The sequence below is a fragment of the Pelmatolapia mariae genome, linkage group LG7 (genome assembly GCF_036321145.2).
Source record: "Pelmatolapia mariae isolate MD_Pm_ZW linkage group LG7, Pm_UMD_F_2, whole genome shotgun sequence".
In the NCBI taxonomy this organism is placed as follows: domain Eukaryota; kingdom Metazoa; phylum Chordata; class Actinopteri; order Cichliformes; family Cichlidae; genus Pelmatolapia; species Pelmatolapia mariae.
Window position 1 is genome coordinate 4,633,209 of NC_086233.1, and position 23,443 is coordinate 4,656,651.

At 38.2% G+C, this 23,443-nt stretch overlaps 3 protein-coding genes across 3 annotated transcripts; 1 reads left to right on the forward strand and 2 right to left on the reverse strand.

The window, feature by feature from the left end:
* Positions 1–3,221: 3,221 nt before the first annotated feature.
* LOC134632263 (olfactomedin-4-like) lies at positions 3,222–5,718 on the reverse strand. The gene is made up of 6 exons (XM_063480925.1): positions 5,557–5,718; positions 5,274–5,492; positions 4,877–5,030; positions 4,556–4,783; positions 3,791–3,959; positions 3,222–3,657 (listed from the first exon to the last, which is right to left on the reverse strand). Exons 1-6 carry the CDS (start codon positions 5,716–5,718, stop codon positions 3,222–3,224), a joined length of 1,368 nt encoding a protein of 455 aa, XP_063336995.1.
* Positions 5,719–9,357: 3,639 nt separating this feature from the next.
* LOC134630481 (olfactomedin-like) lies at positions 9,358–14,160 on the forward strand. Its single transcript, XM_063477789.1, has 5 exons — positions 9,358–9,396; positions 9,508–9,666; positions 10,387–10,599; positions 10,736–10,868; positions 13,313–14,160. Exons 1-5 carry the CDS (start codon positions 9,358–9,360, stop codon positions 14,158–14,160), a joined length of 1,392 nt encoding a protein of 463 aa, XP_063333859.1.
* Positions 14,161–16,692: 2,532 nt separating this feature from the next.
* On the reverse strand, positions 16,693–19,458 carry LOC134632238 (olfactomedin-4-like). Its single transcript, XM_063480893.1, has 7 exons — positions 19,405–19,458; positions 19,159–19,281; positions 18,872–19,090; positions 18,384–18,537; positions 18,036–18,263; positions 17,208–17,376; positions 16,693–17,128 (listed from the first exon to the last, which is right to left on the reverse strand). Exons 1-7 carry the CDS (start codon positions 19,456–19,458, stop codon positions 16,693–16,695), a joined length of 1,383 nt encoding a protein of 460 aa, XP_063336963.1.
* Between the last annotated feature and the right edge of the window lie 3,985 nt (positions 19,459–23,443).

Genomic DNA, 23,443 nt, shown 5'->3' on the forward strand with positions numbered 1-23,443 from the left:
TCCCACTAACCTCCGCATGTGGGGAAGTGGATGTGGGTGTGTTTGTATTTCATGCATCATGCATCTCAGTGACATTTGCCACTGTTTTTCATGACAGTTTTTGTTAATTACAAAAATGTTTTAAGTTGTTTTCCCCTTTTCACAGCTGTTCAGCACAGGACATTTAATCATATATGAATTTAATCAAGAGCCAATGGCAGTAATGACTTACAAAACACAACACTGCATTCTTCAAGATATGATTTTTCTGTGTTTACTGACATGCACATGTTTTAGCAAACCCACTGCATCAACAAGTTTCTTTGCAGATTTATACCTGTCAGTGCAATCTGAGTCTTTGCAACAGTTTGCTCAAATGCACTCTTAAACACTATTAGAACACACAACAAAAAACATAATACAAAAATAAACTTTATACAATATATTTACTTACTATCATTTTACTGTATGTGCTACATACAGTAAAGTTTATGCTAGGAACATTGTTTGTTTTATAATCTGTATGAGTCACAACTAAACCTGCGGTGACTTGAAAATGAGACAAGTCATAAAATAGCCAGAGACTAAAATCACAATGTGTCCAATTGCACCATTTGAATTTTATATTTCATTCTGGTCTTTGTTACTCATGCAGTGTGTTAGCCACTACCTCATTTTGGTGCATGCTAAGCTCTTTTAACCATATGACGTGAGCAGTCTGTGCAGAATTTATTTGTGTTTATGGCCGTGTGCAGAGGATGCCCAGCATTGTCCATAATGTCCAGCAGTTTCTTTAGTGTCCTTTTCTCTGCCACTGTCAAATCTAAACTATTTTATTATTTTTATCTATTTAATTTTCCCAATGCATAACATTTGTCACTCCCCTAGGCGTCTCATAGTAACGTAAAAGGTACCCTTCTGTCCTTATGAAACGCTCTGGGTTCTCAACTGAATCCAGCAGAAACCCACTTGTGGTGGTAAGACACGCTTGAAGCACAGGCTCCAGCCATCCATTCCAGCCCTAACCATAACCTTAACCTTAACCTTAGCCATACACATAGTGTTTTCCAAAGTGATTCAGGATCTGAAAGTGAACCGATTTGATTTTCATGTCACATGTAAAACACATTTATAGATTCAACCCGCTCTCATGCTGACGACTATGACAAATTGTCAGAATGTTACGTGTTGAGATGAGAACGTGTTGAATAATATTACAAACTGCAGGCAGGTCAGTTTAACAAAGGACTTTTTTCACAATATGCTGTAGACAATTTATGATGTAACGTGTGATTTGGACCTTCCCTAAAAAAATGTATCAAAGGAAGCTGTCATGAATTTGCTAAAGAAATTAAAAATGTATTTGTTCATACCACAGTTTTGTTCTGTGGAGTATGATAAAGGCATCTCTCGGGTGCCAGACACAGATCCTGACTTTTCTGGCAAAAACTAGAGACCACAAAGACAACAGGTGGAAAACCACAATGAAATCAATCAAACAAGAGTGGACAAAGAATAGGAATCCAGATTACAAGATGGGTATTTCAAGGCCATTTGAAATTGTCCCTTATACAAGACTGAGGTCTCCAACTGGAAGGAGTCCGTCTATTTTTTGCCACCATATTAAAGACATCAGATAAACAGAAGGTTAAGCAAACATAGCAACAGTAATATTAGGCAGTGGATGTCAAGAACCAAGTACAGTCTATCTGACAACACGGAGATAATTGTCTGTGTTGATACAGACATCTCTTAAACCTTTATTTATTGAATAATCACCAGAGATAACGTTTTGTGTACAGGTAGCAGTCTGTTGTAATAACACTCTGTTAACACTATTACAGTCTGCTAGTCAATAAGCATTCATAGCTCAGTGCTGTGGCTGGATGATGCAATAAGACCCCACATAAAGGCAGACGGTGACTAATATGTACCCTTGTTTTTTTTAGGCTTTATAGAGACTTACGTGCAGAATTTTTGTTGTGGATCCTGTAACAGTGAAGTTTTAGGAACAGAAAGTGCCCACTTTGCACTCAGACTGCAATAATAAATTTTTATTTTTATATTGTGGTTTGTGTTATGCATACAATGTCTTAGCAATGGCTGAATTTATTGTGTTCTAAGCCCTTTAACGGCTTTACATACACCAAGTCTCCAGTAATACCTTTAACACAGAGTTTGATTATGTTTTAAAGTATTGCAATCACATTTTTAGAAATTAAAAGGTTTCTTTTATTTTTTCAAATGAAGTCTGAGTTGGGCACTGATATATTTTAGTGGAAATATAAGCACTAAAAGAAAAGAATGGGCTTAAACTTAGTTATGCTTAGACTTAATAATCAATATGCTTTGTTCATATTTTCATTTTGAATTGGAAATGTTAAACTTGATTAATTTGCTGTGCAGATGTGCATTAGAAAATTTAATTTATGTTCTGGTTCAAAAGTAGGTCTTGGCAATTACAGGACAACACAAATGGTCATTTCAACTGACATCTACTGCACAGCTCATAACATGTTTTCCAAAGAAGTGCTCTTTTCTTAGGCCTTGGGGCCATAGTTGTGGTCAGCACCAAAGATGATTTAGACTTTAGAGGGTAAAGGATCAGTTATTCATTTTGTAACAACTGTAACAAAATAAGTAGTTTAAAGCAGGGGTCTCGAACTCCAGAACTCAGATTTTAGATGTGTCCTTGATCCAACACATCTGATTTAAATGGCTAAATTACCTCCTCAGCATGTCTTGAAGTTCTCCAGAGGCCTGGTAATGAACTAATTCAGGTGTGTTGACCCACGGTGAGATCTAAAACCTGGAGGACACCGGCCCTCGAGGCCTGGAGTTTCGAGACCCCTGGTTTAAATCAAATACAGCTTAGATAAATTTGGCAATATTGCATTTCAGCAAATGGTTTAATGTAATTCATTAGAATGTTAGGGGGCAAAACACAAAAGTATTTGTCACCTCAAACACAAAAATATTGACTCTCATTAGAATTTTTTTTAAACTTTTATATAAAGTCAGTTAAAGATGTCATTAAAAAAATCTCTTAAGTCAATAAAAGACAAAAACAATAAAATTAGCAAACTAACTAATGAAATTACCAAATTATTAAACACTGACCATTACTATGAAAATTAACCTTAAAAGTTACCCCATATATTAAGGTTTTTCAGCCCTTTTTTCTGACCTTCATAAACATTTACTTTACTGGAGCAGTTATTTGAATCGAGTCTTTTATGAATTTACTCAAAAATCACTTTATAGTAAACCATGTTGGAGTCAGAGTAGACATGTAGTGTCTGGTCCACAGGGCTGTAGTTCAGGGCTTGAATGTTGGGAGAAATCTTGCTGATGAAGATGCCTAGGTTGAACCGCTCCTTCCCCGTCACAGTATTGAATGAGTAAAAGATCTCCTCGAGCTCTTGGTTGACGTAACGTGTGGCGTAGAGAACGCCGCACGCCATGAAGGTGTTGGTCACCGCCTGCTTGTACACTGACGTTTGCCAGGTCTTTCCAAGTGCTGGTGGTTCACCCTCCTCCACCTTGGACAGGATCATGTTGCCAAAGTCCAGGGAGGTGGTGAAGACTACCCAGACACCAGATTCATCTGTTGCAAGATCCAGATCAGTGTATGGGTAACATTCCTCAAGGTGGCAGAAGTTAGCCTTTGAGTTATATCTGGTTAACAGAGGACAACAGGGAATGTTTTACACTTACAAAGCAATTCTTATTTATAAATGAATGTTTCCATCATAGTTATGTTTCATATTCTTGCAGTAATGAGCTCAAATAAAAAGTTGTGGAAAAAAACCTAGTGCCTTGGTGTAGTTCTAAGGTAGTAACGTGTTTGGTGGTGAGGTTGAAACGACAAACAGCATCTCGGTTGTAACAGTTGTAATACAAAGCCCCTCCATACAGAATATTATTTGGACCCTGGATGGTGTTGGTAGTTGGGTTAGAGGTGTGGATATAGACATTTCCTGGCAGAAAAAGAAGTGAAAGGAGAAGAAGCAGTGTGATGGGGAAACTCAAATTTAAGTATCATTGGTTGTGTTTTTAGAGAACGAATAAGCAGTTTAGATCTACACAGTATGACACATTAAAATATGCACAGTTAGTAAAGCATCAATACATAACATTGTTTAATAGTACTTTATCAGGTAATGACTTAAATTATTCTCTTATAAGAACTATTTACTAGAGTATCTCCTAGGAAGTCTTGCACTGCAGGTGAAGTTCTTTCTTTCTTTCAAACATTTTACAATTTATTCCAAAGAATATTCCCAGTTTATTAAAAAGTAAGTAATATTTGCTAGAAACTGCACCCCTGCTGCTTTAGTCAGTCTTTTTTTGTTGTTAAATTAAAGTGCATGTTAACTTTCTAATGATCTGTGTCACTCGACTTCAACATTTGTGCAGTTCTGCAGTCACTGTCATTCTCATTTACTTTCAGTAACACAAGTTAAAGGAAAGCAGGTCTTCACTGTCTTTAAAAAAACTGAAAGGAATTAGATCCTGTCATCGGCCACTTCAAACGGACGACTGGCACCTTTGACACTACACAGCAGTTCCTTACCTGGGGCGCTCACCCCCCTAATGAGAGCGTTCAGGCTGGAGTAAAAACGAATGTAGTTGGAGTATCTGTTGTTGGAAGTCATCATCACCAACCAATACCAGTTCTCTTTCCCTTTCTCTGGTTTGGGATCACAGCCCCAGGCTCCATAAGAATACAAGCCGGGATACTCTCCTTCTGTGTAGAACACTGGCCCGGTAACACTAACAAGCTGGCTGCGAGGACAGGTACCTGAAGGAAAATTAAATTGTGTATTAACTGTGACCCGTACTAGTCCTATAGAGGTTTCAACCTCTTAACAATTGCAAGTGAGGCTTAACTCACCCTGTGGAAGCTGTGGAAGCTGGGTGAGTGCCTTCACTTCCTTTTTGCAACTGTCCAGGTCTGTCCTCAGAACCTCGATGGTTTGTCGTCCCTTTATCACCTGCATGGTGTCGAACTTCTCCAGCGCTTTCATTTCTGTTTTCATGATCTCCAGCTGAGAGAAAGAAGACATTCAAATGTGGAGCCAAACAGAGAAAAACGTATTTCTTAACATGGCTTGATACTCCACAAATCAACAAAAGGGCATTCAAAACAATGAATATACAGAATATGTTTAACAGAATTAAATGTCACTGTTCTGTTAACACCATCTATAATATAGAATAGAGAAAACATAATAGTAGATGTACACTTCAGGGTGATGTCAGCATTTTGCAGCATGTGGACATGAATGTACCTGGCGAGTGGCGCTAGCAGCGAGGATCTGGTGTTCCTGGGTGGTGCTGTTGAGCTTGTCAATCAGCTGCTTGATCTCAGTCATTTCATTCTCTATAACATACAGGCTGAGAACGCCATACAGCTCTCCGTTATCCTCCTTTTCCAGAATCAGCACATCTTTGCTCAGCTGGGTAAGACGTTGCTCCAACCCCTGCAGTAGACTCTTCAGCTCCACAGACTGCAGGGACAGCAGTGGTTAAACAAATAAACAGTATGACACTATGAGTCGCAGGGTAACTTACCTTCTGTGGGATGATGTTGCTTTTGCAGTCTGATGTACTACTTTCAACTTTTCTGAGTTTTTCATGGGGGAATATTCTCTCTGAGTTATTCAGCTCGCATGTACACTCCTGCTTGGTGACGGTGAGCAGAGCACACAGTGGAATGATCACATACAGCCTCATGTTGGACCAGAGAGAAAATTGTGTCTGACTGAAGCAGCAACATCAAACTTGTGAGGAATCGTGCGAACCTCTGGAGAAGAAATAAAAAATGTTGACAATCACAGACACAGAACGAAAGCGAGAGAAAGCATGACACAAAGAGGGAAAGAGAACAACTTAAACAAGAAACAATAGCCACAAAGAGGGAAAAAAGAAAAACGCACTGTTACTACGGCACAGATACTGCGACACAGTGGAATAAAAGCAACAATAAAAAAATGCAGAAAAATATTACACCTTAACTGAATAAGCACCTTCCTGCGCATCTGATAATAAAACTTGGAATAGTGGAATATGCAAAGATAATCCAAACAACTGATTCATGCACCTTTTTTGAGGATTTTAAGGACATTTCATATGCAGCATCTCTCAATGGAAGATGTAGTAACAAGTTTCAGGAACAGGAAGTGAAAATTGTACATGAGTGCAAAAAATACCACAGAAAGAAAAATCATGTTATGTCCAATTATACCATTCACAATTAATTTTTAACTCTAGAGGTTGCTATCCATGCTATGTTTTAGTCACTACCACGTGGCTTTTGTGCCTGTTAAGTGTTCAAATTGTGCAGTTGTTATTGTTACTCGTGCTACACAACTGGAATTGGTGATATACTGTAGGCTTGTCCAGTTCAGTTTAATTTAACTGATTTGATTTCTAATGTATTTTTATGGGCTGATTAACTCACCATTCAATAACATTTAGGATGTGAGGAAAACAATTTGTATAGTTTTGAAAACATATCATGTTTTTCCTTTTTTATATATGGAATATCAGATAAACATATCTGATAAACATTTGAGGTATCCATTCTCATGTTGTCTTTTATCATTATTGACAAAAACCAGCAAACACAAATGAATCAACTGGAGAAAGACTGAAAGATTTTAAAGCAACACATTCTCATCCCAAAACGTAACATACCGACGCTATCGCCGTGTCTCAATTCCTAGGCTGCATCCTGCTGCATTTGTAGGCCGATTAAGTCACAGCCAGGGGACGAAGGCTGTCCCAACTCAAAGGATACTCCAAATGCGGCCGACAGATTTGTCCTTCATTTCCCCGAATTTGAATGAAGGATCGGGTGTATCCTTCGTGGCCCAACCTATCCCAGAACTCATAGTGTGGCCCAGCCAATTCCAGTTTCCAACAATCGTGGCAGCTACTTAGTTTTAATATTACTCTTATTACTCTTTCTGGGTCACAAAATAAACTTTTAAGATCTTTTCAGACAAGAATGTAGCTGTGTGAACTTCAAATATCTACTCGGTTTATCAAGACACCACATTTTTGCAAAAGTGCTCCAACGTTTTCGGAGACATCTGTTACCCATCAGCTTGAGAGAACAGTGTACTCCCGGCACATCGTTTTCAGATCCCCCGTGGTCTTTCGCTACTCAGGTTAAACATGATATATAAGTCACTTAGATAACTTAAAAATGTTATTGTTTGGCTTTTTTCAGTGTTTTATTTGTTTGTGAGTAAATCGGTTTGGCTGATATTAAGGTTATTGTTTTCACACAGCTGAATAAACGTCAAACAGAAAAATGATTAAACAGAAGTATGAGATGGTCGAGAATTTACGCCAGCGTCCTGTTATATTTTAGATAGCAAGGAGCAGACGGGTGAGTTTATTCAACTCCATCGAGACAGCTGGTGATGCAAATCTGATTGCTAGACTGTCCCATTTCACAGCCTCGCACTCCCGGCCTTCTTGGTCTTCAAAGGACCCAGCCCAAGTAGACCGTGAAGGCTGGGTCCTCAGAAGGTTGCGGCCTATGAATTGGGACACAGCTTAAAAGACAAATCGTCAGGATTTTACGCTTTCAGCCACCCAACCTGTCTGTATGTTATGTGTTTGGAAGCATGAGAACCGTTTGGAATGAATCTAGACATTTACATTTATTATACTTTCTCATCAATCATCTATCATCATCTATCTAATACGATTAAGGTTGTGGTTAAGTCTAGGGATAAGGTTATGCTTAGGGTTAGGATTAAGTTTATGGTTAGGGCTGGAATACATGACTAAATAAAAAATTCAAAGGAAATTAAATTTTAAAAAATTGTTGTGTTAAAGAGAAAACTGAGAGAAAAATGTTTTTTCCCCTTTGTCGTACTTTTAGAACATTCCAAATAAAACATGTTCTTAAAACTTGTTCAAGAAACATAACAAATGTTTTGGTTTTTGTTACAAGCAAAAACAGAATGGCTGCTTGTCATGGACACATTTTTATTTTATTGCTTACATACACAAATACCATAACTGTATGTGTTGAATCACTGCTGCCTCACAGCAATGACTTTCTAGATTTAAAGGTGCTGCCGAGCTTGGACGTTTCATCATCCAAACATATGCATGTTATAACAATTGTTTATGTGTAATTGGCCATAGGTTTATGTGAGCAACTGATATTTGAATTATGTTGATAAATTCACATCTTAAATGTTTGTCTATGATTTCAGTTTTGTCTACAAGTAGCAGTCTATACATGATGGAATAACGTGCTATGGTAGACTGCTGGCCATGATTCAGTGCGCTGGCTGGATAACGCAATAGAAACGCACATAAAGGCAGACAGTGACTAATGCGTGCATCTATTTTGAAGATTTAGAGAGACATACATGCTGAATCTTAGTTGTAGATCCTGTAATGGTAAAGTTTCAGGAACTGAAAGTGTCCACTTTGAGTCAGACTGCAATAATAATTAGATTTTTTTTAAATTCTGTGGTTTGTGTTATGCATGCAACATCTTACAGTAAATCATTTATTGTGCTCTTTTAACAGTCTCCAAGTTTCCAATGATAATTTATGATAACGTATAAGGTTTTGTTGCTAAGCAAGTACATGTTTAGAAGTTGCTACTTTTCATTACATATTAATATATCACTGTAAATGCCTACCTTTTAGGGTACGTAACAGAGATTAGAAGTGCTTAATTTTTTATGTTTTTATTCAGAACTGATAAAAATAGTTTAACATAAAAAAGGTGATAGAATTTAAAAAGTGTCTTGTTATTTAGTTTCTATGAGTGTATCACTTTTATCTAAGTTCACCCTTTCAAAAATCAGATTATTTTGTTACAATATGCTAAAAGTGCCGTTTCCATTGGCTACAGGTTTTAACATTTTAACATAAGTACATGTATAACATCTGCCAGCAGTATTTAGTACTTATATTACATAGATACGCAGTTCTGTAGTTGTATTACGATATTAAGATTTTGTTGATTAATTGTTTTGGTCATGTTTTAGTAAAAAAAAAATAAAAATACAAAAATCTATAATAATTAAAAAAAATAAAAAATTAATAAAGTAGGAAATAATCCTGTTAGGAAGGAATGAAAATTTTGGAAATGAGAGCTGATAAATTAACAATACATGAAGGAAGCGGGAGGGGTCCTACAAAAGTCCAGTTTGATGCTTTTAGTTGTGTCATCCAATTGCTTTTAAGTGTGTGGCGCAAACCATCAGTGACAGGAAACAGGCCAGCAGGCTGTGTGTTTGTTGTCAGTGAGTTTATTAGAGAAAACAGAAGAGCACTGTGTGTGTGTGTGTGTGTGCATCTTTGTCGGTCCAGTCTCAGTTTTTCCAGCTAAACATGCTGCAGATACTTCTATTACTACTGCTGTCATCCACAGTAAGTTACACTTCAAGGCTAATGATTTAATGTAGTATTTTAGGAGAAAAAATTATTTGAGTAGCCCGTGAACAGTTCCTCAGGATTTACAGGATTTAACCTGCTGTACAGGCTGACAGCCAGAGTCAGCGAGTGTCGGGCTACAAGAAGGCAAATGCATGTGTGTGCCAGCTAAACTCCACCATATGGCTGTTCCCTGCTCAGAAGTTTAAGTACGTGTTGGAGGAAGTTCACACCTGTGAAGGATCTCTGAATAACCTACAAGAAGAGGTAAGGACTCATGTGGCGTTATTTTACTCACCTCTGCTACTTAAGCAGAAGTACTAATTGCAATATTATTGTTTCACTATTTATAATTTTTTTTATTATCACGTATACTATATATTGGTATGCATTTTTTAAATGTAAGTGTTACTGAAGTTTATATTTTCATATCATTCCTCTGCCACCTTCAACAGATTTGTTATTGAACACCAAAAAGATTTGTGGGCTTCATATTGAAAACCTAGGCTTTGTTCGTCTTGTTAAACTTACATTATCAGTTGGGATTTAAATACACAGCCGAGGTCCACGGTGTTTTATTTTTCAGTTATATTCCACATTGGCCTTTTGGAATCTCTTTTCTATAAGTACCTCCTCGTTTATTATACTCTTATACTGAAATTTGATATGATATGAGAAAGTATGCACAGTAAAATTTGTAAAATAATATAATGTAAAATAACCACTTTTCATAACCGTTGCAATATTTGATATTAAATATTTGTTTACTTTTTAATTTCAGGTGTATTCTTTTTCTTATAGGAAAAAATTAGATATTTGGACAAAATGACAGGAAGTAATTGCCTGTTTAAAAAGTAAAAACACTAAAATACCCACAGAATTGATTTCCTCTTACCATTAATTTTATGTTATTGTCTGCCAGATAATATTTCAACTTCAGTCTGGGATCAGAATATCACAGGATTTTTTTGTCTGCATTTCTTGCAGCTGACGTTCTCCAGCCAACGTCTCCCTCTGATCCAGGATCAGTTTTCCAACTTTACTGCTCGGCTGGAGCCCTACAACTACCTGCATTTCAGGGGCCTGTATACAGAACTGTCCCTGCGCCAGCTGGGCCAGGAGCTCAGCCAGTTACAGGTGGACATCGATGTGGTCCACAGCCAGCTTAACAACTCTGAGACACAGAAACTCTCCAAAGAGGTAGAGTTAAAATAGCAAATGGCAGCAAAATACAACAGAAAGAAAAGATTAAATGTTATACTATGTCATTTCACAAGTGAACTGTTGTGATGTAACAGAATTATCAATAGAATAATATTATATCTGTCTCTGATAGGCTGATAGACTACATAAACATGTAAACAAGATGCAAACAATAGACACGCTTAACATGAAGACTGTGAAGGAGAAACTGCGCTACCTAAAGAATAATGTGGAGACCTGCAAGTCAATCCCCAAAGACTTCAGAGGTATGTGTGTGTGTGTGTCTGTGTGTGTGTGTGTGTGTGTGTGTGTGTGTGTGTGTGTGTACATGTTTAGATATCTTTGTGACGAAAGAAAATTGGCATGCTGCTATACTTATGGGGACGAAATGCCCGTTCACACGAGTTTGAGGCTCAAAATGTGGTTTTAGTGTCAGGGTTACAACAGGGTTAGGGTTAGGCATTAATTTTTGATGGTTAGGTTTAGACTAGGTGGCTGGGGAAAGCATTATGTCAATTAGATATCCTCACTATGATATGAAAAAACTGTGGGTGTGTGGGATTGACAGTGAGAGACAATTATCAATTAATTTGTAATAATCAATTATTCCTGAACACAGTATTTCTCAGTGAATGGGGTATTGGATTTTCTTTGTATTTTGGCTCTGCCTATGCACAAGGAACGGTGGAGAAGACCCAGTACAAAGCTGTGTCACTCAAGAACTACAAGAACTAGCTTATTTTCAATGATCCTGTCTGAAAATAATATTTGCGCCAAACAGACACTCTCACGGGATCATAAATAACCAGTGTTGGGTAAGCTACTTTAAATTAGTAACTTAGTTACATTACTAGTTACTTCTCTAAAAAAGTAACTCAGTTACTTCAAGTTACTCGTTACTTTCAAAGTAACTAGTTACTAGGGAAAGTAACTTTGGTTTTACTCAGAATTCTCTTGTTAATGTGTTTCTTCCGTAACTGGATACCCAGCAAGATTGCCAGTCTTCTAGCTTGCTTACTTGCCACAAGTGCACTGTGCCACCTACCAATAGAAAGGAAAAAATAATGTGCACATTTCCACGAGAGAAATCCCACGCCTGGACTGTCGTTCACCGCCGCCATGATTCTAGCCTGCTTTTTACATCCAACACAAAAACTGCAGTCGTGGTGCTTTGATTGTACTCAGAACTTGGAAATTCTGCCTTCTGAATAGGAAGATGTAGGTAACACCAGACTGCAGATGAGCTGCATACAGAGCTGGACTGGGACAAAAAAATCGTCCCGGGCATTTTGACTAGAGACCGGCCCAACATTATAGGAAAAATCATAAAGCCTTTGAATGAAAACAAACACTGTTGTGACAGTGATGTACACTGTTCTGATGGTATATATGTATCAATCTATCAATTGTTTGTTGTAAGACTCAGATAATTATTTTTTTAAAAGCGAGACATTTTAAATGAGAATAATAAAGAAAAGTACTTCCTTGTCCCCCCCCTTTCCCTGTTAATGCCCTACCTGGCCCCCTGGCAAAACTTTGCTAGACCCGCCCCTGCACAGTTACCAGCTGTCAGCTACATTGAAAAGGATGCTGGTGTTATTTGTCTCTCAGAAACAGCTCATAACTTCCCTTCAACTCATTCATGTCACCTAAAAGGTAAACCTGTTTCTACATCACCTGTTCAGCTCTGATGATTCAGTAAGGACATCTCCTGGTTTCATCTGCATGTTTCCCTCTCACCAGATAACCAAACTGATATCATGACCAGCAGCTTTACAGCTGTGGCTCCAGCAAACATCAGCTGATACTAGAAATTAATATTAAATAAATTCTAACAACAGCTGATAAAGCTTAAACGTGCTGCTGTTGTTTAACGCGACATCCGCTGGTTTCCTCTTTCTGGCGCAAAGTGGGCGATAAACAAACAAGAGAGAAAAGCTGATCAGCTGATCATTGATCAGTTTCGTGATTGAAGTAGAAACGGGAGAGAATGAGAGAAGAAGAGGCAGCTGTGCAGCTCCAGCTTTGTGTCTTTTTCATTGTAGCTGAAGTCCGGGACAAACTGTGTTCCTTTTCACCTCAGTACGAAACGCGTAATATTTTCTCTGAATACCAGACGATTCTGTTTTTTAGGGGACGGTTGGCAACTCTAATAATTAACCGTATGAACAAAATAAAGTTCAACATCAGTAACATCATAGCACCCACCCAGCTGTATAGAAACTCCATCATGCTAGCTAGCACGCAGTACGAAAATGTCAGCATACCGAAAATAAACTCCACCTAAACTTGGTTTATATCTGACTCCGATAGACTGCAGGTCATAACTTCTTACCTGAAGTTCAGTTCACCTGACACTCGGACCGGCGGCCGCTTCGGCTTTCTCCTCTTGCCTCCCTTTTCCTTCATCCACCTGCTGGCTTCCACCACTTGCTAATGTTATTGAATCTGTGGAAGCTCCGCGATATCCACCACACGAAGTAACGAATAACGAGCCTATCTAAATCCCAGTAACGAGTAACGCGTTCCTGATTTTGGCATAATAACTAGTTACCGTGCTCGTTACCACAATAATAACGTAGTTACTGTAACGCGTTACTTAATAACGCGTTAGTCCCAACACTGTAAATAACTGATCCCGAAAGGTGACAATGATTGACTGTATCTCATTATCTCCTTCAGAAACCTCCTGATCTTTCTGTCTTTCTAGGTCAGGACAGGCACTGCCTCAGAGGTCTGATCACCAACATCAGTGACCCTATTACAGCTAAAGTCAGTCCTCATGGTAAGAGCTATATCTCTGGTTCGTGGGGAAAACAAGCCCAGAAAGAGAGCGAGGGGCAGAAGAACAGTTACTGGGTTCAACCTCTGCTCAGCAGCCACATCTGGGGCAACACTGTGCGCCTTTACCAAACCTACGAAGACCTCATGGCCTCAACAAACCACAGAGAATTTACCTTTGCTTCATCTTACAGTGATCCCAGCACAAATGAAGGTCCAAACGCCGTCCTGTATGGCGAGGCTCTGTATTATCACTGCTACCGCTCTGCAGACGTGTGCCGGTACGACCTGGAGACCAATGAGGTCAAACGGGTGACTCTTCCAGGCACCGGTGTGGGTTTCAACAACAAGTTCCCCTATTGTTACTACGATTGCCGGCTCAATAGTGATGTTGATTTGGAGGCAGATGAAACAGGACTGTGGGCTCTCTATGCCACTCTAGGTAACCATGGAAACCTTGTGATCAGCCGCTTAGTTTGGGACAGCGAGGTGAAGAGTCTCAACGTGACACAGACGTGGGAAACGAGGCTGTTCAAGAAGGCAGTAAGTAACGCCTTCATGGTGTGCGGTGTGATGTACGCGACTCGTTACGTTAATGAGTACAGGGAGGAGGTGTTCTACGCCTTCGACACAGCCACAGGCAAAGAAGACAACTCACTAGCAATACCACTGGAGAAGGTAGCTAAAGCAGTGGCTAGTCTGAGCTACAATCCCACCAACAAGCAGATCTACATGTACAACGATGGATACTTGCTGGCCTACCAGGTTTACTTCTGATCTAAAGCTTGTTGAACAGTAAGAAAAAAAGCAATGATTTAAAGTTCAGTTTAAGGACTATTTTATGCAAGCAATACAAATACCACAAATATGTCATATATGCTGTAAAAAATGTAGAAAATCTATCTATCTATCTAGGCCTAGCTTGAGGGTACACGTTAATATTTTAGCTGTTATGGGGCTACAACTCTTTATGCTTCCACTCCCATAGGGACTGCTTTGGACTTTACCTTGCATATCTGCTTCCATTGCACATGGACATCCCTCTCCTGTCCTGGTTCTACTGGAGGTTCCTTCCTGTTAAAAGGGAGTTTTTCTTTTCCACTGTCGCCAAATCACTTGCTCATTGAAGCGATATGATTGTTGGGTTTTCTCTGTTTTTTTATATTATTATAGGGTTTTTACAGTACAAGATGCCTTGAGGGAAGTGTTGTTGTGATTTAGTGCTACATAAATAAAACTGAACTGAATTCAAAGGAAAGGGTTTTGGTGTTGTAGAAACTATGTAATGTAAATGAGAAAGTAAACCCTATTTCAAATTTAGGGTTTTGCATATTAGCAAATATTAACAAAATCATTGGGACCTTAAAAGAAAGTTATTTAAATAAAAACTCAGATGAAAACATGACATATTTCATCATGTTACTTATTTAACAAAAATTATAATCAATGTAAAAAATTAAGTGCAGTTTACTCTATGATTCAGTAAATTGTAGAGACATGTGAACCTTTCAATAATCTTTTTGAAAAACTTTATCAGTCAGTCACATTATTATTGACACATTTTGACTCTCTTTTCTTTACAAAAATTGTTCATTCGATTAAGGTTCTCAGGCATTGATTTGTGCACTTGTATTATGAACTATAAATGCGTAACATTTTATCTGATACATGAAGGAGAAACTTAAATGTTAACCATTGTAAATTTCAGTCATTGTAAATGCACTGGAGAATACGTCACAAATATCTCCATGTAAATGGTAGATACCATTTGGAAATAGGAATATTTTAATGTTTATGTGAGTTTTCTACATTTAGGAAAAAGAGGATTTTATGTCACACATTAACAGTGATGGGAATAACGCCGTTACTTTTTTCAGTAATCAGTAATCTAACTAATTACTGTTTCTATCGTTAAAATGTCGTTACCGTTACTAACAAGAAAATGCAGTGCGGTCGCGTTACTATTTTTCAACAAACAGACGGTTGAAGCTGTGTTCAGCTTACCGCATCTTATATCAGTTGCATGGAAGCAGCTGTAAGTAATCTGGGTGCTACAGATTTAAGCAGCTGTGCAATCACTTTCTGCCCAACGATCACTTTTTGAAAACACCTGTAGCTAAGGGGGCAAAACAATCGCGTGAGTGCTGCTGTTTGACTGAGGAAGAATAAAGTAGTCGTGGTAAGCCAATCACATGACCACTTCAAGATGACAAAGCAACAAGGTGACATATACCAGTTTTTCAGAAATTATTTTTTGGGAGTGGCACAAATAATTTGTGTGGCATCTTATTGAAGGCAGAACAGCTGATTGTTATGTAAATAGTTTGAAATGGTTATTAAAAAAGGGGGTAAAAGGTAAATGGCTGCAAATAACTTTGTTGTTCACAAAACTTGTGCATATGATTTTAAAATTGACAATTTATATTTGCATTTAAAGTTATGAAATATGATTCATTAAACATGTTTGTGGTTATTACAGTAAAAAATATAACTTTTTCTACTTGGATTTTATGTTTTTTGTCTGATTTTAGATCAGTTTTGTTAATACAGTATGTCAAAGTGAAAACATAACTGTAAATTCAGACACGTAAGGTTGTGCTGAAAAGAATGATACCAAACAAGGCAAAGCAAATAGTTTTTAAAGGTAAAATGTAGAGGAAACATCAAAAGTAGTTAAAATTGGCCAATTATACCCTGGGCCCAGGCCCAGTAAGGCAATAGTTACTTTTCAAGTAATGAATTTTTTTTAGTCTTGTAACTCAGTTACTAAGTCAGTTACTTTTTTGAAGAAGTAACTAGTAACTATACTTAATTACTTTTTCAAAGTAACTTGCCCAACACTGCACATTAAAAAAGCTAGTAAATACATTGTACTAACAAGTTGACAATCTGTTTGAATTTAATTTACTTATTTAGATAACTGCTTCTGTAATGTCACTGCAAGGATGTGTCTCTGCAAATGTCAGAACAACAATCTTGTGACTTTTATGAGAATATGACATTTGTATGTTTACATAAAAAAAGATATAATAACATAGTTAGACTGACCCTGAACATTAAAACCACTACACTGGAAATTATTGATTTTATTAAATAAAGAGAGTACAAGGCAAAGATGAACCTTTTATTTGCACTGGTTGAATTAGCTTAATGGAGAAATACATTGTTTATGAAATGTGATGCATTAAACATGAAACATCTTGAGGAAAAACGGTGTTGGCTATACCATGTTTTACTGGAGCACCTATTTGAATTTCAGACTTTTATAGAAATCAATCCATTTTGCAGAAATGAAACAACAACATCAATTTACCCAAACAACACCTTGTAGGAAACCATGTTGGAGTCACAGTAAGCATGCAGCATCTGGTCCACAGGGCTGTAGTTTAGACTTTGAATGTTGGTAGACATCTTGTTCATGAAGATGCCAACGTTGAACCTCTCCTGTCCCGTCACGGTGTTGAATGAGTAAAAGATCTCCTCGACTTCCCTATTAATGTAACGTGTCGCATAGAGAACGCCACACGCCATGAAGGTGTTGCTCACTGCCTGTTTGTAGACTGAAGTGCGCCAGGTCTTTCCAAGCACTGGTGTTTCACCCTCCTCTAGCTTGGAGAGAACCAAGTTGCCAAAGTCCTGAGTGGTGGTGTAGACCACCCAGACACCAGACTCATCTGTTGCCAGGTCCAGGTCAGTGTATGGGTAGCATTCCTCAAGATGGCAGAAGTTACCTTTTGAGTTATACCTGGTTAACAGAGGATAGCAGTGAAAGTTTCTGTCATAGTTATTCTTCAAACTAACATTTTCAAAGTTGAGTAACAAACCTGGTGCCTTTTGGTAGTTGTAAGGTCGTGACACTTTTAGTGGTGAGATTAAATCGACAAACATAATCTTGGTTGTAACAGTTGTAGTACAAAGCCCCTCCATACAGAACATTATTTGGACCCTGGATGGTGTTGGTAGTTGGGTTTGAGGAGTGGATCTGGACGTTACCTGAAGAAGAAAAAGGAGGAATAAATGTAAATAGTTTAAAAGTATAATTTGCTTCACAGAAATGTGTCAGTAATTAAGACAAACTGCAAAACATTGCTCTTAAGAACTATGGCAGGTGAGTATTATTTAGTAAAAACACTCCAGGATAACATGGGCTGGGAACCAATGCAGAACTGTCTATGCACTTGTACAGGACCAGCACTGGCACAAGGGCTGGTTGTTGAAAACAGGTAATACTGATACTTGGTATCAGTATAACTTGCTACCAAATGTTTTTCACTCTTCTGAAGAAAACAGTTTGAAACAATTGTGCAGTTTACTTTATTCCAGTTTAAGTAGGGAAACTGTAAAAAATCTTAAAATTCTTTTTTAATATTAAAGTGTAAAGTCACTTTTATAAAGGGCTGCATAGCTCGATTTTAGGTACAGTTAGGTATTGTAGTTACCTAACAAACTCACTCTACACGGTCCTTTCCAAACACCTTCAGTAACCCAAAGTACAGCAAACCTCCAGGGTTAATTATTTCATTTTTGAAAATTCAAACGATTTAATAAGCTACTTAATTACCAACTTCAGAGTGATCCCAGTAAAAACAGTAAGGGTTTTTTTTGCATTATGTGGGAGGGAAAAAAACAACAAGAAGAGAGCAGTTGCTTACCTGGGACGCTCACTCCAATGATGAGAGAACTCAGACTGCTGTAAAAACGAACATAGTTGGAGTATCTGTTACTCGAAGTCATCATCACCAGCCAGTACCAGCTCTCTTTTCCTTCCTCTGGTCTGGGATCACGACCCCAGGCTCCGTAAGCGTACGAGCCAGGATATTCTCCTGCTGTGTAGACCCTTGGTCCAGTGACATTCAGAAGCCGGCTGCGTGGACAGGTACCTGAGGGGATAAAAATAAAAAGGATTATTAACTGCTCCAACCCCCTAAGAACAGACTCCCACTGCCACCAGAAGAGAAATAAACAAACAAACACATTAAAAAAAAAAAAAACGAACTCACCCTGTGGAGGCTCGGTGGGTGTGACGGTAGTGTTCATTTTTTTGTTGCACTTGAATAGATCTGCCTTCAGAGCAGAGTTGACTTGTTGTCCCTTTATCACCTGCATGGTGTCGAACTTCTCCAGCTCTTGCATCTCTGCTTTAAAGTTCTCCAGCTGAGACAATTTTTGATTGTTTACAAAATCATAAACAGAGTGAGCAAGTTTTGGGTATGTTAAAAGGTAAACCTTTCAAAAGCATAGATCAGATCTTAGTAAAATTGAGAGGTTTATATACAGTTTTATATCTAATAAAGTTGCCTAAATCGTTTTATCTATGTTGCAATTTTTATTGTACATGAAGTTATTTAAACAATTACTAACGGTAACAAAATGTAAATGTATGTTCAGCGTTTATTTCCCACCAAATTTTAAAATATATCAGATGTAGATTTGTGGGGACAAAGATACAGTGATGTCAGTGTTTTGCAGCATGTGGTTGTGAATCTACCTGTTCAGTGGCGTTAGCAGTGAGGATCTGATGTTCCTGGGTGGTGCTGTTGAGCTTGTCAATCAGCTGCTTGATCTCAGTCATTTCATTCTCTATAACATACAAGCTGAGAACTCCATACAGCTCTCCGTCATCCTCCTTCTCCAGGATCAGCACGTCTTTGTTTAGCTGGGAAAGACGACGCTCCAACCCCAGCAGCAGACTCTCCAGCTCCACAGTCTGCAGAGGCAGCAGTGATTAACCAGGAATGGAGACACACAGTATGAGAGCTTTAAAAGACTAGTTACCTTCTGTGGGGTGATGTTGCTGTTGCAGTCTGATACATTGGTTTCAACTATCCTGAGTTTTTCATGAGGGAATGCCTTCTCTGAGTTATTCAGCTCACATGCACACTTTTCTCGTGGAGGAGCCTGAAATTTAAATGTATTTTCAAGTGAAATAAGCAGAACATCACATTTAGTGGTATTTGGTATTTGTCGCTTTATTCAAAATTGATATTTTGCCATTGAAATGAAGTCTTCAGTATTTCTTACCTGTTGGGTGAATGTGAGCAGAGCACACAGTGGAATGATCACGTACAGCTTCATGGTGAATCAGAGAGCAGAGCTGCACAAAACCCTCTCTAGAGTGTTTGACTGTGGCACTGTGACTGCAGCAGCACCCTCTAACTTGCAAACACTCCCACTATCCTGTGGATGTGAGGAAGTGGATGTGGGTGTGTTTGTATTTTATGCATCACTTTGTTTTCTCTATTTTCTGATTTGGATTACAGCAACACAGAGAATTTGCACCTAATCATGGGAAATGACGGTAAAAGCATCTTCAGGTATACAAAATAAATATGTCACATTTAGTAAAGTAACAAATAAGAATTAAAGTACTGAAACCTAAAACTCTGTTAAAAAAGTCTGGAACACAGACTTCTGTCACTGTTTTTTACTGTTTTTTTTTAAACTACAAACTCTTTTTAAGAAAAATTGTTTTTCTTTTTTTTTCTTTTTTTTAAAAAAATTATTTCATCTCATCGGCACTGAGTTGGAGGGCATGCAGATAATGTGGATTATCAAAGGCTGTGATAGTAAAACTTTGGAAACTACCACTCAAAAATACACTGTATATATGATATTATATCCTACATGTGGTAAAGTTTATGCTAAATAATACAATGTCATAATGTTGCCTCTGAGTCACTGTTAAACCCAAGGTCTATGTTGTGACTGGAAGATGCAAAACCAATTCAAAAGCTGAGAACAGTGACTAATACATCTATTTTAACTTTTTTTTTTTCATGAAATTCCTTCAGGAACAGAAAGTGACCATTTTGCATGAAATGCAAAAACAGCCACAAAGCAGCCACAATGTGTCCAATTGCACCATTTGAAATTTAATATTTAATTTTGGGCTCTGTTTTTCATGCAGTGTGTTAGCCACTACCGCATTTTGGTGCACAGTAAGCTCGTTTAACCATATCACATGTAAATGTACAGTCTAGTGTAGACTTTCTTCTCGTCTCAGACAGGCCCACATACTGGGACAATCCCAGTCCTACTTAGGACACATAAGATCTCTCTTTTAGTGCTTGTGTTTGAACATAAAGCCATTAACAAGAAGAAGAGCTGGAAACCAGTCCAAAGACATTACAAACCACCTGCCACAGCAATTCTTAGATTGTTATTAGAAACAGGTCCAGGTAGAAATTGGGCTACAAGACTACAATACTGATATGTCTACTATGTTACATGATGAAGATCAGGCTCTGGCAGCTTTGCTGGGGTCAGCCAACACAAACAGCTTTGTATTAGCATTTTGTCTGTGCAGATGCTTGACAAGAGCCATATAATAAAGTTGTTTCTTTTCACACAGTTTGCACTTTACTATCATGCTCTTGTTCTCTTGTGCAATAAAAAGAAAAAGTGATGTCCGCATCTTTACTCCTTTGTGGACATCACATTTTGGGTTGTCTAGACATACATGCGAATGTCCGCATGTGGATCAAATTTTTCGCAGAAAGAAAAATCAGGTAAAAAAAAAAAAAAAAGGTAATTCTTTGCTTTTACATTCATCAGGTCCAAATCAGCCCAAATAGCAAAGAAAAATTAAAAATGCATGCCATGAAAGATTTCGGGAGGTTAAAGCTGCAGATTTCGCCTCTATGCTATTCCTCTCTGCATACAAACTGAAATCAGCTGATGGCAGGGCAGGTGTGCAAGAAGAAAAAAGCATGTTCTTTTTTTAAAATTGTTTTTCATCACTATAGGGGTAATGGAAGATGCAGGTTTTGGGAACAGAAAGTAAAAATTCTGCACTGTGAGCATAAAATAGCCACAGGGAAAAAAACATGTTATGTCTAATTGAACCACTTGGAACAGATTTTTAATTCTGAGGTTTTGTACTTGTGCAATGTGTTAGCTGCTACCACATTTTTGTGCACAGTAAGCTTTTTGAATTTCACTATGTTAAAATAATACAGTCTTCAGAGCTACTTGTCCTATAGTGGAAAAAATAACTGATATGTTTTCCCAAAAAGTTCAAGCTATTTAATTCATTTGTAATGTACTTTTTTGGATTGATTAGCTGTCCTAAATTGGATATCCTTTGTTATATTCAGCGCCTTGAGGCAACTATTGTTGTGATTTGGCGCTATATAAATAAAATTGAATTGAATTGAATATTCACTTACTTAATTTTTGGCAAAACTTGCAAATACAGGAGTCCAGAAAAAGAACTAGAAATCAACAACTAAGAAACCCAACAGGAGGGACAACAGAACAAGAACTGTGTTCCATCTTCCTGATGTTGCTATCACTCGGTAAAGCTACATCTATCATTACTACAACCGTCTTCCTCTGCTTGTCCACCACTACTATGTCTGGTTGGTTAGCCACCACCAGTTTGTCCTTCTGTATCTGGAAGCCCCTCCGGATCTTACCTCAGTCAGTAACAACCACCATAGGGGCTTGTCCCATTTTGACCTCGGGACTTTCAGGCCATATTTAGCACAGATGTTTCTGAATACTATGACGCCTACTTGGTTATGGTGTTCCATGTATGCCCTGCCGGCTAGCATCTTGCACCCTGCTGTTATGTGCTGGATTGTCTCAGGGGCAACAGCCTGCACCTGGGGTCCTGCCTGGTGTAGTCGACCCCTTCCTCTGTCTACCTTGTGCTTATCAATCAAATCCAATGTGCCTTAATGAAAGCAATTCTTCAAAGAAGATTAGGCCAAGATTCCTCAACAGCAAAGTGAAAGACTTATTTCTGGCGAATGCAAACACTGGATTGCAGTTCTTGCTACCAAGGGTGGTCGACTAGCTACAGTGGTGTGAAAAATCAGCTTTCTGATGTCCTATTTTTTTGTATGGTTGTCACACTTAATATTTCTGATCATCAAACAAATGTAAACATTAGACAAAGATAACACAAGTGAAAACAAAATGCAGTTTCTAAATAAAGGTGTGTACTATTAAGGAGAAAAAAATCCAAACCTACATGGCCCTGTCTGAAAAAGTAACAAATATGGCATGCAGAACTCCAAGATAAACACCACTGCTAAGCAAAAGGAACATAAAGGCTCATCTCAGTTTTGCCTGAAAACATCTTGATGATCCTCAAGACTTTTGGGAGAATACTCTGTGGACTGACGAGACAAAAACTGAAAGTTTTGGAAGGCGTATGTCCCAATACCTCTGGCGTAAAACTAACCCAGCATTTCAGAAGAGGAACATCTTGTCAGCAGTAAAATGTGGTAGTGATAGTGTGATGGTCTGAGGCTGTTTTGCTGCTCCAAAAAAGTTTCGCTTCAGTTCAGTGCAAAAGTTCATCTTCATTTTTTTTTCTCCAATGTCCCTTGCGGGGCTCCGTAGTGTTTAAACAAGAGAGAAAAGTGTGAAAACGGTCATGCCTGTCTGAGAAAAGTGTATAAAGTGTGCAGTGAGAGGTTTACAGCCTTAAAACATCTATAATAATTGTAAAAAATAAAAGTTGGCTACTTTGCGGATTCCTCCTATCACGGGTTATTTTTAGAACGCAACTCCCACAGTAAACAAGGAATCACTGTAATTATTTCTCTGTTACCTGATTGCTAAACGACAATTAAAAAAAATAAGAATGAGCAAAAACGCAAACTAAAAATTGCCAATTTTTAGTTACTTAAACAAGACTCTTGGCTCCAGACTGAGGTCCCTAAACAAAACCACTCCAATAATGTGTGATTTTAACCAAGGCTACAGTCACTTCAATTTAGTTTTATTTATACAGCATCAAATCACAATAACTGCCTCAAGGCACTAAATATTGTAAGAATAAGGAGCTTGGAAAGAAAAGCGTCTGGACTTCTTTAAGTTGCTTGAAGATGTTTCACCTCTCATCCGAGAAGCTTCTTCAGTTCCAAGGTCAAATGGTGGAGAGTCCCAGATTTAAGCTCTGTGGGAGTAACCCACCGAGAGGGACAAAGGACCCCCTAATGATCCTCTACCTAATCACATGAGCCAAGGTGTGAAAATGGGTGTAGGTCACAATCAGCCAAGGTTTCAGGTGAGCTCATTGTGAAACCTGGCCCCACCCTATCATGTG